General features: G+C 38.4%; 1 protein-coding gene across 6 annotated transcripts in view; it reads right to left on the bottom strand.

Moving 5' to 3' along the window:
• rbms3 (RNA binding motif, single stranded interacting protein) overlaps positions 1-16,677 on the bottom strand; it is a 365,750-nt gene that overhangs the window by 63,147 nt on the left and 285,926 nt on the right. For all 6 annotated transcript variants that reach the window (XM_028460582.1, XM_028460581.1, XM_028460583.1 and 3 more), the window contains one exon: positions 4,991-5,097. In XM_028460582.1, coding sequence (XP_028316383.1) covers positions 4,991-5,097 — 107 coding nt within the window. The remainder of the gene's footprint in view (positions 1-4,990; positions 5,098-16,677) is intronic.

Below are 16,677 nucleotides of genomic sequence, written 5' to 3'. Positions count from 1 at the left end.
ACAAGATGCCATGCAGTGCAGAGTTACAATTTTTATCTTGCACACCCATTAGGGTGGTTCACAATATAATGGTATAAAAAACGTTTTTTTCCAAATTTTGTCAGATCGCATTTTGCCTGTTCCTATTGATATTTTGAACATCTGTGCCAAAAATGGAGGCAAAAAAAAAAAAAAAAATGCGTAATATGACTTTAATGTATCTGATTTGGGGAATTTGGGGAAATTGAATGTAATAATTTGAGGAAGATTTGCCAGATATTAATATAAAATTGCGAGTTCCTTCAACAATTTGAGATAAAAAATGACTGCCGTCATGTGATATAGGAAACTGGAAAACTGAGCTCTGCAAATATTGTGGATTTAAATGGAATTTTTGTGTTTGGTAATTTACAAAATGTTGTTACCTGTTACTAGCTTGGCATGTTTCCTTGTCCTGGCCAAAATGCTTTGCTGCATCTGAAACATGGTAGTAATGATTGTTCCCACGCAAAGCTGTGATATGCTGAGCCAGACCATAACTGTAGGTGATCTTACCGTGATCAAAAGTACTAAATGATGAGTACATTTAATGTTTATGTACTGCAATATTTAGAAAAACAATACTTGAAGGCAGTCTGTAAGTCATTCCTGTGATTGAAAGCAAAAATAAAACTAAATCTACAACTCCTGATGTAGAAATGTGCAACAGAACCATAATCCCCCATTTGACCTCAATTCAAACCTCATGTTAATGGTGACATTAGCATGAGCATGCATCACCCTTATTGTCCTAATTACAATGCTAAACTGCTCTGTGAGTCGACATAAAGTTTGATTAACACAACTAATGACATGCTTTGTTTGCTCGATGAATGACAAAGCTGAGATTACGGTTTAAAATGAGACACATTTTCAGCTCCATCCACAAACACTGCTTTGATCTGAGGCAGGTGAACGTTGACCTTGCAGTCATGTCGTGCAGCCTTAACACAGAGTCATGTGGGTAATGTAAAAAGTCAAACGAAGGTAGAAGCTTAGAAAGAGAGAAAGGCCTATGCAGAGACTTTAGGCATGGGTTTAAACTTTTGCAGAGTGAATAAACAAAGTGAATGTTTTTCCCATATTTACATTTATGTTGAACAAGAAGCGATTCGCTTTGCCGCCCACTCAACAAGACAGCAGCAGATGTAACAGTCATGTCTGTGAGCTTTCACTTCTGTCTGAATTCACCTTGAAATGATGGGAATGATCTTATTTCTCCTTGTTTTATCAGCCTCTTTGTGACTATTCAGAAGTTATTTCTGTATAATCATATTGCCTTCATACGCCATGCCTTTTCTTTCTTTGTTGAGAGCTGACATGTAGAAGTTCTAAGGTTCTACTTTGTTCTTTATATATTTAAGGTCACTATAGATGAAACATGGGCAACACATGCCGACAAAATAAATGCACAAAATGACAAAAAATTATATATATATTTTAATATATATACAAAATTGCAAAAAAATACACTAGACAACAGAAATATATACAAAAAAAATGTAAAAGGGCAGAAAAATGACAACAATAATACAAAAACAACGTAAACACACAAGATGAGAGAACATACAAAATAGGAAAAATACACACAAAAAAGAAAAACAACGTGAAATGAGAGAAAAATATACAGAACAAAAACACAAAAAACAACAAGTTAAACAACCATACAAAACTACAGGAAGTATATACAGGACGACAACAATAATACACAAAAGACAACAACAAAAAAATCAGACAACAAAAAAAATACATTAAAAAAACACAAAATGAGAGAAAAATACACAAATAAACAACATAAAACATAAAAAAAAAGAAAAAAAACCATTGTTCTTGCTTGTATTAATGCTCAGATCAGTTTTGATTCTAAAGGCTGACATGAATATTGATAATGTGGCCCTTGGGTCAGCTACAATCACAGTTTTGTGACCCCAGCTGTGATAAAACGTTGCCTGTTTTTAACAATACAAGCAACAAAATGCATTATGGGAAACATTACCAAATGTAGGCTAATGTAAATAAAAACAGTGAAGGATTTATATAACCTCTTGTATGAGATCTGTAACATGTTTCCTTCCCTTGTAAAACACACTTGGTAAGACTTGCACACACTCTCCATCTTTCCTTGGAGCCGACTGAGCTCCATTCTGTCAGAGAATGGACCAGCGATGGGATTTGATGCTGTGATTTAGGTTAAAACAACGCTTCGCTGGCCTACAGGGGTTAAGGGTGCTGAACATGTGATGGACAGACACAAAGGCGTGCAGAGCTGGTGTTGTTCTCTACCTATTGCCGTTCAACACTCGGACACGCACCAACATGCCCACATCACACCCCCCACCACCCACACAGATGCACAGAGCATGTGTTTCCTGAAGGACAAACATTTCATCCCTGCTGGCCTCCTCTACAGCGCCGCTTCAGCACAACTGTCAACTCTACTGAGTGTGTGGGTGCAGGTGCACATGTTTATCTTCTTTCTCCTATATATGCTGCGGTCCAAAGCTGTCCTTTCACCGTCTCCTCTGTGTCCTTCCCACTATAGACTCTCACCGCCGCCGCGCGCTAGCTAAAAGAGAGGCTTTCCTCTCGTCTTCCCATATCACCACTCTGTAGCCGATATCAGGTTCTCCAGCACTTTGATGGAGGTCATACAGTATGTTCACAAAGGCTTTGGCTCAGATACAATTACCAGCTTAGAGCATATACATCCAGAGGAGGCTTGATCGATACCCAGTGTAATTTTAGGGCTGTAAAAAATGGCAGACTAATGCTTTACACACCACTAAATACAGTAGTGCCTCACTATATCACAGTTCACCTTTAGTGGCCTCTGTGTTTCGTGGATTTTTTTACAGTGCAATTTTTTTTAAACGTATGAACGCGGATTGTGTTCTGCGTCCTGATTGGTTAATGCTTTGTTCATCCACCAGCGACACATGCACACACAACCAAAAAAAAGCTTTAAGTAAGTCAGGGTCACCCTTAATAAGTTTAGGAAAAGTTCCATGACCAGGATGACTGATAAAAGCAACATTTTAATCTACAGCTTTAACTGTGTCACCTTTGATACCGTTTTTTTTTTAAATAGCACAATATCAAAGGTTTTTACAGGCAGAAAAACAACATTTAACTCACCGTGTCTGCCATAATGTTACGACCACAGAGAGTTAAAATGAAAAACACTGGTGATCATAGCATGTGGAATATCAAAGGAAGCATGTGAATGTAAAATGTGGAATGTTTAAAGCAGAAAAGAAAAAAATCTGCAAACAGGAATGAAAGTTTAACCAGTTCAACTTACTGGTGTGTTTTTGGGTTTCAGTGGTGAGTATTTATCAAATGTTGTCCAGGTAGAAATGGAGCATCAGGGTCAGGGTTGGAACTAATGAGGGATCCATTGTAGTCTAATGGAACAGGTGAGTGGCTTAAAGCTGCAAATCAGTTATTACAGAACCTTTGGGTGGAGCCTTGACCCTCACAGTTAACATTGTCGGACAATTGCCAGAGCGTGACCACCTAAGGATAAAATGAGGTGGTGTCACTTAACGGGGAATAAAACTGTGAATCAGCTGAAGCAGTGGGATATTACTGGTATAAAAATATATGAAAGCAAATGCAAGACAGCTGAATGATGAAATCCATTGACATGGTTCTAATTTTATCCAATCATTTGCTGATTTTGAGGTTGGGGTAAATTAGCATTTAAGGGTTATAACGCTGTATATAAATATTCTTTGGCCTAGGGACTATCCCACTGACAACAGGAGAATAAAAACACCTGTAGTGAATTTTAATTGTAAGCTCTATCTCAAGATGATATAATACAACAGGTTCAGTCCAGTTATTTTCTTTAAAAGTCATTTTAGAGTAGCCAGGAGGAGATTAAAATGGTCCATTCGTGAGGGACGAAAGCCGCCATTATGCTTGTCAAATTCATAGCAGAAAATGTGTGGGCTGACTAAACCTATAGAATCATATATGATCGTTTGATAGAGCTTGCAATTAAACTACAGGTGTGAGGTAGCCTATAATATATACTAATATTAGTGCTTTTTGATTTTCTACAGATTTAGTGGAATATCTTTATTGTCATTTGAAGCTATGCTAGATATAAAAGGAAGTGGGTTGTGACTAAATTAAGATAAAAACAAAGAAATTATTCAAAAAACTATAGATAAAAGACAAAATGCATTCTGATTGTGACCTTTGTATACATATGTGCCTTTCTGATGTTGATTTATTCATAACAACCGATCAGAGGTGAAAGTAACAGATTACAAGTACTCACGTTACTGTGATTGAGTTGCTTTTATGGGTACTTACTTGTACTTAAGTACGTTTTTGAAGAAGTAATCAGTCAACATTTCTATACCCAACCGTTACTGAGTAAATTATTATTTTTTTGTTTTAAAAAGATCAAAAGAAAGTGTGAAACAACAAAAAATGAAATGACTAGACAATAATCAAATGCATCACATCATGGCCACCAACCAGATTTAAGGTAATGCACCAAAACACCATTGAATGGAGGTTATTTTCATAAATGTAGCTTTACTTAGAGCCTGAGAATTTTTTTTATTTTGAATTGTATTCATTGGTGTTATTTTATTAAAAAAAATAAGTGTACATTTTGACAAACCATTTATTTTATACAGATGCATTTGTGGAAAATAAATGAAGTTCAAGATTTTAACTCTTCCTTTTTAAGTTTATAAAAAGGAAGGAAACCGTGACAAGATTTATGACCAAAAACAAACGTGGGGGGAGGGGAATAAAAGTAACCAGTAACTTATACTTTGAGTACTATTTATTTAAGCTACTTTTTACTTGCACTTGAGTATTTTATTTATGACTTACTTGTACTTTAGTACAATTTCAATCAAGTAACAGTGCTTCTATCAGTACTCTTTACATTCCGCACTCAGTTGACTCTCTTGTAATGAACATTAATTGTTGGTGGACACCATCTCACCTCGCCTTCTCTGTGCCACGGCCTTCCATTCTGAGGATACTTGCTCTGGCTTTGGCGCTTCTTCTGGCCTCCGTCTGCAAATTTGCACAGCAAAGGCTCCGTGGGAGCTGTGGGAATAAAAAAAAAAAGAGACAAAATCATGTTAGACCAGCATTGTGTAGCCCTTGAGAAAGACAGAAGGTCTTTTGAACAGTGTCTCTTCTTTACCCGTCTATCATCCTACATCTCCCCCTTTCCTTTTCCGTGCTACATCCCTCCTCTCAGCCTTCCAAAGTCACAGAGCAGGGATGTTTTTGGCAGGCTCTTCCTCTCCCTGTACGAGCTGGCAGCCCATGAAAGAGCCTTGCGGGGTATTGTTGAAATAATAATCACAGTAATCACTTGTAAATACCTCTGAGATATGCAGGACAGCTCTGCCAGCCAAAGCTCATTTCTAATAAGACGTTTGTGTTTGTAACACACATCCCTGCATGTTTCACTATTACAACCATCACCTATTTCATTACAAATGTTACACGTTTTTCCTATTCAGTAACAATTGAGTGTGCACAGCTTTTCAGGGCTGAGGTGATCCAGATATGATTCGTACAGTTCTCATCATGAACACTAGGGGCAGTCCAACCATTGCTAATAATAAAGTCCTGTATTATAGCCACAAGCTAACAAAGTGTCTGTCAACAGTGATAAGAAGAGCATGAGATTAAACAACAGGTACCCAAAAAAAGCTTTCCTTTTCTGGGACCTCACCAAGTGTGACTTTATATCAATAGCCTTTTATGAGCATCATTACGATCAGAAGTTGATGAAATTTGCAAAAGGGCATTTTCCCACAGTCAGTGAGCAGGTGAGAACCATCATAGAGGAAAAAAAACAACCTTTGCCTGCAGTGATGAGTGAATTAAAAGAAAAAAAATGGTCCTGTATAAAGAAAGGGAAAGTGAAAGTGGGGGGGGGGGGAAGATTGTGAGACAGTGGGCAACATTATCGATATTCATTCAACATGTCAGCATTAGAAATAATAACCAAAGAAAAAAAAGAGTTTTTCCTTGTAATTTTATAGGTTTTTTAGGTCATTTTGTATATTTTTCACTCATTTTGTGTTTTTGTTGTTGTTTTGTAATAGTTTTGAGTATTCCAATTGTTGTTTTGAGCATTTTTGTGTGTTTTTGTTGTTGTTTTGCATATTTTTCTGTCACTCTGTGTATTTTTGCTGTTATCGTATTTTCAATTTGTGTTAAATCTATTTCTTGTTTGTTTTTTTGTTGTATAGTGATGAGAACATGTCTATTCCATGTTTTGTTTTTATTGTTGTTGATTTTTGTCATAAAGTTTGAGACAAAGAATAAAAAGAAAGAAATAATTCTGAGTATATCCATTGTTCTTTTATGTATTTTCATGTCCCTTTATGTAATTTTCTGTAATTTTTTGAGTAATTTTGTGTATATTTATTTTGATTCTGAATATTTTTGGATTCATTTTGTGCGGTAACTTAGCCCTGTCCATGTCTCTGGTAAGGGATCTAAACTCCTTCTTGTGCTAGCACTCCTTCTGTCAGTAGAATAGTTAGCAAGAAAGCAATATCAGAAGATCGTGGCCTCTACGTTCAGCTAGCTAAACTGTGGAACCACACTGGTAGCAACTTGAACAAGCAAAGAAAATTGAAAAACCAGTGAGATTGATAAGAACAGACCACAAGTGAAGTTGAGTTTCAAAGGTTTCCACATTAAGACTCATATTTAGATCAACACTTGCACACAGGAAGGCAATGAGCCTGTCCAAGCACTGGCGTCCTGCACCTGGCCTAGCATCACCTAGCCTAGCCTCGCTGTCATCACATTCACATTAAAGGCCAGGTAGCTGGTGACACTGCTGCTCTGTGACCACACAGGCTAATGATGGGGCCGTTTTGTGGGAGGCTGAGCAATGGGACCTTTCATCGGAGCATTTCCAGAGATGACACCTATCACGAGCATCATCTCTGCTCCCAGATGTTAGGGCTGCTTGATAGTAATACAGCATCACACGGCAGGAGAGAAAAGGCTTCTGTCAAGTTCGACTGGAGGGTGACAGAGACAAAACAAGCATCGAGTGACAGGAACGTTTGACAAGGGAGCTTTCAAGTTAATGAAACGTGACTTAGCCAATAACGAGACGGCAGGTAATTTATCATTCCACATATTTCAGTACTGTAACTCAAGTTAAAGGAGATAAATGATTCTTTTATATTGTGAGATATGCAAATCAGAATGGATATGTAGGAACCTGAAAACACTGTGTTTGTGTGGCTAAAGGGTTATAATGCTGGGTCAAAGTCATGCAAATAAACTTTAAAGTTTTAGGATTTATTGTGGGGCCACAATTCTCAGTATTAGATCAAGATGGAAAAGTGGAAGATACAGATAAACCATTCCAAACCATTTCTTTCAAATCTGGCCCTTTAGAGCATCCAATTGGGCCATCAGGAGAAAGTAAAAAATGAGAGAGAAAACATGAATCATTGTGTAAATGAAACTGAATGATATTTGCAGGGGCTCACAGTTTTCCCGGTGCATCTTTAATGTTAAACAGCAGAAGAAAAAAAAAACCTCAAAAATCTTACAAAATCCTTCAATTTTCCTCATATTATGACATAATATTCCCTTTAATTATTTGAAATTAGTCACAAAATCTAGGAAATTTAAAGTGAAGATCCTGTTGGGACTGATATCTGTCATCTATTGCTTGGATATTGTTGGTTTCTTACATATTTGGTATTATATGTATACATAGAAGTGCTAACTAGGGCACAATAATGCTGAAATTACTTGTTTCCCGCATTAAATCCACTTGAGATCAAACTGCTCCGTGTTTGGCCCCTGAACTAAAACGAGTTTGACACCCCTGGTCTAGGAGATAATTAGTTATCGAAAGAAAAATAGCTAAAAACCAAGGTTGCTGATGATTTCCCTGTGACTACATCCCCAGTACCCACAGGGAACAAGCCAATTTGTTTAGGACTCAAGCCCAAGATCAACAGCCTCCAACCACCCCACCCACCATGTGAACATACTCACCCCTCTACAGCTCTGACACACACCCACCATCAGCCTCAAAGCCTCTGAGCTGTGACTCTCTAAAAACACACACATGCATGCAGAGCACAGACAAGTGGGCGCCTCTAATCCCCACATTGACTCTACTAACACAGCCCCAAAAAGAAAAAGCTTTGAGGTCACAGACTTCTAGTACATTACTTTTCATGTCGAGGATTTTTAAAAACTGTAACACAGCCAAACAGTTAGAATAATACCAAGCCAACGAGGTGAGGGTAACTGGGGACATACAGTATTATCCACCTTGTTTGCACTAAAGTGTTTAATGACCAAACAAATACAGTACACTGATGGTTATTAGGGGTGGGACGATATATAAAGTTCACAGGACAAGACGGTTTACGATACTGGGCTCATGAAAATGATATAAGATGATATATTTGGAAAGGGAAAAGAGGCAACCATGCTTTTATTTGACTAACTGTGAACATACTTACATATTTACTCTTAGCTTTTCAACTCAAGTTTATATAACATAAAATAAACAATAACATGACGAAGACCAATTTTTTTTCTATCAAAAGTGCAAAAATTGCTAATAGAATGCAAACCCAACACTGACAATTCACGCCAGTCTAAGATTAAAACCAATCTGTGAATGAACTTTGCATAAAAACAACAAACTAGAACAGTCTACACCAGCGATTCTCAACCGGTGGGTCGGGACCCAAAAGTGGGTCGTGGACAGCTGGTCAAAAATGAAAAAAATAACAAAAATACTTAATGTCTCTCAAGTTGGACTTGTCTTTTATTTTGAAAGAAACTGTTCTTTTGACAGGCATGCTGTGAAAGGCATGTTTCACATGAAAATATATACATTAATAGATTTAAAGATTATATATGTGTGCTTTCAACAGTTTGAAAAACTAAATTTGGTTGGTTGAATTCTGAAAAAAAAAAAAAAAAAAACAGTTACGATTTAATGACCATATGTGGGTCCCAGGGTGAGACCAGTCAAGAGTCCCTGGTCTAAACAGCCCAGAGTTAAGATGTGGTCCTGTTCTTGTTTTAGGAGTATTAGCAAGTCTACATTTTCTTGCTGTGATTGAGACTTTTGAACATTGACTGTGTTTCCTGCAGTTGAAAACACGTTTGCTATAAACACATGTAGCAGGGACGGAAAGGTATGCTCTCCCCTCACAATACCACTAGTACCATTGACAATGAATCTGGTGACTTCTTAATATCGCGATATCTTGTCACACCATCAATCGTCCCATCCTTACTGGTTACACTAAATGAAACTTAGCGTTGCCTCCACTGTGTGGGCATATAGTTTTATTTGGTCGCACACTAACAGTCTTTTTCTATCACTGGTACCTGTACATAAATAAGGACTACCCATACTGGTCTTTAGCATGCATTCAGTTGCTGCACTGATTTAACTTTAGGCTCTATCTGTTTAGCCTGAAAGATGAGATGAATGAGGGGGATGCCTTCAGAGTTGCAACGCCGATGGGTGAAAGGTTTTCTTTATTGAATTGAGCAGCTTTTCTCTGGCCAGACAGTTACAAAAGAAGCCTCTCACAAAAGTTTGGAGTCAAACTAGGTAAGCCTCACTCTGCCCTAGCATTGAAGAGGGCAAAAAGAAGGAACGGTTTATGAAGGTCTTTAGTTTTCAGTTCCTTAAATTAACCATCTCTAAAATGTCTTTGGAAGTCTAGATATGCTTTACAGCAAGAACATGTTCATGGATAACATGAAAGAGGGAGGAATTGGACAGCATTTTATTGGAATTCTGCTGTGCTCCAAAGCTGCTTGAGGGGAAGTCTAATTGGATCAACAACTGTCTGATTCCCTTCAGCCAGCTTGACCTGCCTGCCCAGACTGAGGACACAGTGTCTTTTGGGAAAAAATGAGAACAGAGTGGGAGGAAGAGAGTTGTTCAATCAGACGGAGGAAAAAGAGCAAAATGGAATGGACAATATTCTAATCTATTGATAGAGATGAGAAACACAAGTGATGGAAAAACACATCACAGACTAAAATTCAGCAGGGCTACATAAAAGTTGCAATTTCTAAGTCAAACAGTACACGTGGTAGTAACCAGGGAGGAGTGCTGCAGCAGTAGCAGCTTTCCTAAAGGGATGCTTTTGACAGATTCCAGTCGATAGCTCTCACAACTGCCATACTGGCCTTGCATCCTTCAGCATGGAAATGAAGACAGTGTGCCAGCCGTTTTGCTGACAGGGACGGCACACAATGCTCAATGACACAGCCCAATAAATGGAGCAGGCGCTAAGAGGGAGCGCAGGCAGATAGATGGAACGACAGATACACTGTCATAGACGGACAAAAAGACACGAGGAGACGCTGACAGACAGAGACAGGATGGAAAAGGATTCACAGAGGACAGAAGTGACAGGCCAAGTCCAACCCCCCCCCCCTTCCAATCTATACTGTACAGCTCATCTATCCAAGAGAGACGAGCATAGGGAGAAGGTTGTCAACGTCGCGCGTCTAGAAGACATGCTCTATGGCTATTGATCAGCTCTTGCAAAACTTGTCCACAGGGGCTTCTGCAGCATACGCCAAGCAGTTCAGGCCTGAGATGATATTATAGATTATGGGAAAAGGAAATGAGGGAAAAAGCCCTGGATGCATGCGGTAGAAACCTGATCGATGAGATATTGCACACTTAACAAGAGTAATGTTATGTAGAAAGTCTCTGACATGCTAATCCTTCTCCCTCGTGGTTATCTCTAATCTGTCAGACTGACTGGTTTTTACTGTATTTGCTTGCCTATCATATGTTTATTTATGTCTTTGTGTAGGAATGTATGTATGCATGGATGTTTATGCAGCATGCTAGATCCCGAACTTTGACAACTTCTTGAGTTGATAAATGGATTCCATCCATATGTGTAGAACTTGACAAGAGACAACACACTGACGGACATCTTCTTCTGGGAAGCGGAACTGCAAAGTTGTGTTGTGCAGGAACTAGTGAAAATCAATTCATATGGCTCAAGTAGAAATGTGATCTTTAGATGTAAACATACTAGCAAAACAAAAAATGTGCTGACAGTAATTCTGTCTTCAGGTTCCAAATCCTGCTTGCGTGCTGAATTCAAGTTTCAGCTGCTACTCGACTCCTGGGACACGAGTAACGAGCTGTCCATCAATGAAATGCTTCACTCTAGCCCGATCAGCTATTTTTTCCACCGTGAATTATCAATGCTAAGGTTGCCATGGTGAACAAAAGAATGCCAAAAACAACATAATTTTCACAACCATATACAGAAAACCAAAACCCAACCTGACAGTCGAAGCCACATTCCTTCCAAAACAGAGAATGAAACATCTCTGGCTCTGAATTCAGCTGAAATTGTAAAGTGGCAGTTGAGAGCAGATGTTTCGGATGCTAAAAAGACACAGTCGTGCGCTGCTTTGCCAACATCTCTGTTGCTGCAGCCGATTTCAATAACACTGCATGCTTTGCACAGCTGGTTAAGGCACCAATTACAGCTGAGTGGCCTCAATGTGGTTGGGTTAAAATTGCAAGTGTATGGTATAAGGCAAATACACTATTTGTAGAGTTGACTTGACGCACAACCTAAGCAGTCAAACTTCAGGTTAATAATGGATCAAATCAACAGGACAAATATCCTCCATGTGCAATGTATAAAATTTATCAAATTTCCTCAAACTCACGCATGTCATGGTTCAGTCCTAGAGGGCCGCTGCTTTGAGTGGTTGAGCCAACCCAGTCTCACTCCAAAGCGGAGAATGCTTGTGGCTTTAAATTAATGATTGTATTTAAGTGACAGCACGTCTCAAATTTTTAAAGAAAAAAAAAAACTTTATTTACATCATTAGAAGTTTTCAAACAGTCCTAAACTACATTTTAGCCTTGAGGTCTGGAAATATATGTAAATGTAAATGAATATAAATAATAATACTAATAATAATAAATGAATTATTCACAAAATCAGTATGGTTTTAAATACTAAACACGTCGGTAATTGAACATCACTTCCAGTGCGTTCTAAGGGTCCTTAGCAACATCATAGCAACAGGATAAAGGAGGAAGAATGGACGTTGAAACGAACAAACTACAAATTGTATACATAAAGTTAATGAACACTATGACAGTTAAGGGTAAATTATCACTAGAAATGTCATCAAAACGAAAATCAATGCACTAAAATGTAAATATGCTAAAACAACACTGTACACACATACAATCATCACAATGCTATATGAATAAAGTGTAGTAAAATTGTAATGAACTTTAGTAATTGAGAATGTAATTATAATAGATTTTCAAATTTATTTGTAATTGGAAAAAAATGCTGATTACCGTAATCATAGCTGAATTGTAATTGAATGTGGATAATTGAAAATGTAACTGTAATTTCTACGCACTAAGAGGCGTATGCGTCGGACGTCTACGCATTGCGCAGTGGACAAGCGTAGTCATTCTACGCTTTGAAGTGAGACTTTGAAGTGAGACGGGGTTGGTTGAGCTTTAATGTTGACGTCACATGTAATACACAATGGCAACACGGACAAGACTGAGCACAGCAGCAAGATCCAATGTTTATGATGACATCGCTCCCCTTTATTGGAGCAAATGATCTTTAATTTATGATGTGAAAAGCCTTTGTCTGCTGAATATCTGTGGTTATCCTACAACAGCGGTCTGCAACCTTTATTCTGAAAGGAGCCAATGTGCCTCATCTCACCGTGATTAAAGTCCTTCCGGAGCCGAAATAAAATACCTTCTCAATGAAGACTGTACAGTGTATAAAATTCTATACAGTTAAATCGAATAATGTTATGTAAAGAAGATTTTTTTTTGGGCAATGTATTTGAAGGGCTACAAAAAATAACTTCAACACATGCTAATTGCTCATTTCTTGCCACATATCAAGCATGCATATTTAACTGGCACGTTGGCAGTCAAGTGAATCTGTCCCCCACAATTAAAATCTTTATTTTCTTTCAGAATAGTCTTTTAGTTGGTTTAGTTACCAGGGATTTAAAACAAGGTTAACCACAGGCGCAATAAGGAAAGTTAATGGTCTGTAGATGTTGCAGGAGTTGAAGTAGGAAGGTGGCTGAGTTATTGCACAATGTGATTTATTTTTAGATTGACGAATTATTGTCTCAATTTCATTTGGTGTCAATGTCATTCATTTTTTAAAGCTATAGGGAGCCATTGCAAAGAGTCGAGGAGCCACATGGGGCTCCAGAGCCGCAGGTTGCAGACCCCTGTCCTACAAGATGTTAGTGAAATCCACTTTCCCTTGATTTTTGAACGCCTCCTTTGTTTACAGCAGTTTCCACAGCTGTCTGAAATTTCTGCCCAGTACTCTAACATCTAACAAATCTGATTAAGCCATTCAGGCAAAGCCAATGCTTCCTTTAACTCTGTGGCAGTGGAAATCATCTTAAGGGTATCTGTTGCAGGACTTTGCCTGTGGGGGGGGGGGTGGCTTATGATTGTAGTGTTTGTGTCAGTGTTTATGAAAGAAGGACAGTGAATTCTGCTTCTGTCGCTGTTAGCGGAGTATTATAGCGCTTCAAACGCCTCCGGTGACCCGTGAAACCACCCATCCAAAGAGATGAATCACACAGATGGGCGAATCAACACAACTGCTTGACGAACAGTGACTACTTCTCTTTGCATATGGCATTGTGTGAGAATCTGGTGAATCGGTTTTTAACATTTAATGTTCGCCTTTAACGGACAACATGTGGAGCAGCTTTTAGTTATATTATGTACAGTACATGAACCGTTAAAATCTGCACACACGCAAGCTTCCAACTGGGCTAACCCAGCTTCCATGTAATCCTACAGCAAAATATTTAGTTTGTGTGCGAAGGCAAGGTTTTGCTGAGCAGAGCGCTTTTCCTTCTTCTGCCCTACTTTACATTCACACAGTTACACTAGCCGAGGCTCACGGTGCATTACAAACAATCCTCTAATCTTTGGCGGGTATGAATCCTTAAAAGAAAAGATAGTTGTTGGGTGCTTTGACAAACAATAAAACAACTTTCTCACTGGATAATCTATAAATGTCAGTGCGGGGTATTGTGGTTTTAAATGGTGACTTTTTTTTTTTTTACGTGTTTTTATGCCATTTTTATGAATTCTACACAAATTGAGGCTAGACCACCAAGATTTATGACCTCCTTCCCAATGCCTCAGTAACACACAATGGATGGCCGTGGCCCAGGTGGTGGCATTCTGATTGAAAGGTTAGGAGTTTGATTCCAAGGCTATACCTGTCTGCGTGATTAAGTGTCCTTGTGCAAGACTTTGAACCCTAAATTGCTCCAAATGGAAAATAAAATAAAAGACTTTAGGACTATCTCGGTGGTAATAAAAGCACTATAAAAGCATCCAATTCTGCTGCAGGAGGAATATTGTCCAAGTGAAAATTATCATAAAAACATTTTCCCTGAAGTGTCAAACCATTTTTTTAATCTTATCCAGAAAATTCAACCCAGTTTTATATCAAATGGACCAAAACCAGATTAATCCAAGCATTTTTAGTGCATTAATTGATGTGAATGACTATTTCGTCAAAAACAATCTGCTTCAAAGCACAACAGTGATGCACAAACAGCTCAAACATTACCATACTGTACAGGGTTTTACTTCATAATTACTATTTTTCCACTCATTTTGTCTTTCAAATAATCAACTTAAATGCTATAATGGGTTAAATAAAAATGCATGTGTATCAGCCATTTGGTAAATTATTACATTGCTTGGTTCCAAATATCTATAATTGCATGCATTACACCTTTGTAAATGTATATGCAGTTTGACACACCTGCACTATATTAGGAATAAATATGTTTTGTCTTTGTTCTGTTGTAGTTCTATTGATGTAAATTAAAGAAGGACTAATTAAGACAATTTTGTGAATTCAACTTCCAAAGTCCTTTGGAAAACATTGTGAAATACTATCAGAACCACATCACTTTGATAAGAACATCAAAGCACCTAAAAGCTAGTCTGTCTGTTAACTAGGTTTCCAAACCAGGCTTTCCAGTAACAATACTGTAGACAGGAAATGAAATGAAATTACAGCACGATAAATGAATTATCAATAAACAGCCTTCAATACTATATCTGAGGCAGGATCAATATGCCACAGCTGGGGCAGCAATGTGGGCCCTGGGCTGAGGGACCGGCCCGATCGATGATGTCACTGGGCGTGATTGACGATCAATGCTAGCAGTGACGTTGATTTATGATCAATGAAAGCAGGGCACCAAACTAATAGGCAGAGGGAAGGAATTCCACAGCGTTCCCTTTACTGTAACTGATTGGGGATCGATGGAGAGTGGCACCACGACTGATTAGGGATCAGGCATGTGTGGCAGAGGACGGCAGTGGGAGAGGATTTGGTTGGCTGCATGGAGACCAGCGTGTCTCAGCTGAGCAAAGCTGCAAAAGGCTGTAATTAACGCTGAGCTGGAAGTGGCTTTTCCCATATTTTATAGAAGCTGCAGGTGCAGCTTTCACACATGCACACGCACACGCATACGCACACACACACACACACACACACAGAACTATGCAAAGACTATGGAATTATATTTAGAACCAATGCACAGCCTATTTCCTCCGTTTCTTTACACAAATCCATCTCTTTCAATGGCACCCTATATTCCCTTTTACCATTGGATAAAGGGACACTGCCATACCTGTCATGTTTTGGATTTGAAAATATGGGACATTTTCTGACGCCCGCTGCGAGCCGTCCCACCACCCCAACCAAGCTCCAGTATACCTTATATTTTAGGACAGGTGGACAAGAAATCTAAAATAGCCACTTGTCAGCCATTACTCAACACAATTAGGTGAATAGAATGTGGTAGGCCTACCTTTGATAACAATGAAATGCTACAATACAGCCTAAATGAAAACATAAAAGGTTAATATGAAGCACATTCCACAACTGCTTTCAACCATTCAACCTTTAATATGTTCAGCTGTCTGTTCACTTTCAGCTAAGACCTTCAACTCATTTCAACTTTTTAAAACATCATTCAATCTCATTGCTAATGTTCGGCTAATGCGAGGTTAGTGCTAATGCTAGGCTATTGTTAATACTAGGTTAGTGCTCATGCTAGGCCAATGGCATTGCTAGGCTATTGATAATGTTAGGCTAATGCTAACAGTAGGTTAATGCTAACAGTAGGTTAATGCTAACATAAGGCTAATGCTAACATTAGGCTAATGCTAACATTAGGCTAATGCTATTGCTCGGTTAATTAAATTCAATTCAACTTTATCTATATAGCATAAATTACAACAAAGTCATATCAAAGCCCATAACAAAAAAATAGTCCATAGTAAGAAAGAAAGAACCCAACATGCTAACATTAGGCTAATGGTAACGCTTGGCTAATGCAAATGCTAGGTTAATGCTAACGATAGGATAATGCTAAGTTAATGCTATTGCCAGGCTAATGCTAACACATGGTGAATGCTAACGCTAAACTAACGCTAAAGCAAGGATAATTATAATGCTAGGTTAATGCTAATGCTTGGCTAATGCTATTGCTAGGCTAATGCTACTTTAATGCTAATGCTAGGTTAATGCTAACCCTAACCTTGCTCCTCTTTAG

The sequence above is a fragment of the Gouania willdenowi genome, chromosome 11 (assembly GCF_900634775.1).
Source record: "Gouania willdenowi chromosome 11, fGouWil2.1, whole genome shotgun sequence".
Lineage (NCBI taxonomy): Eukaryota > Metazoa > Chordata > Actinopteri > Blenniiformes > Gobiesocidae > Gouania > Gouania willdenowi.
This window is presented reverse-complemented; position numbering and strand designations above follow the sequence as displayed.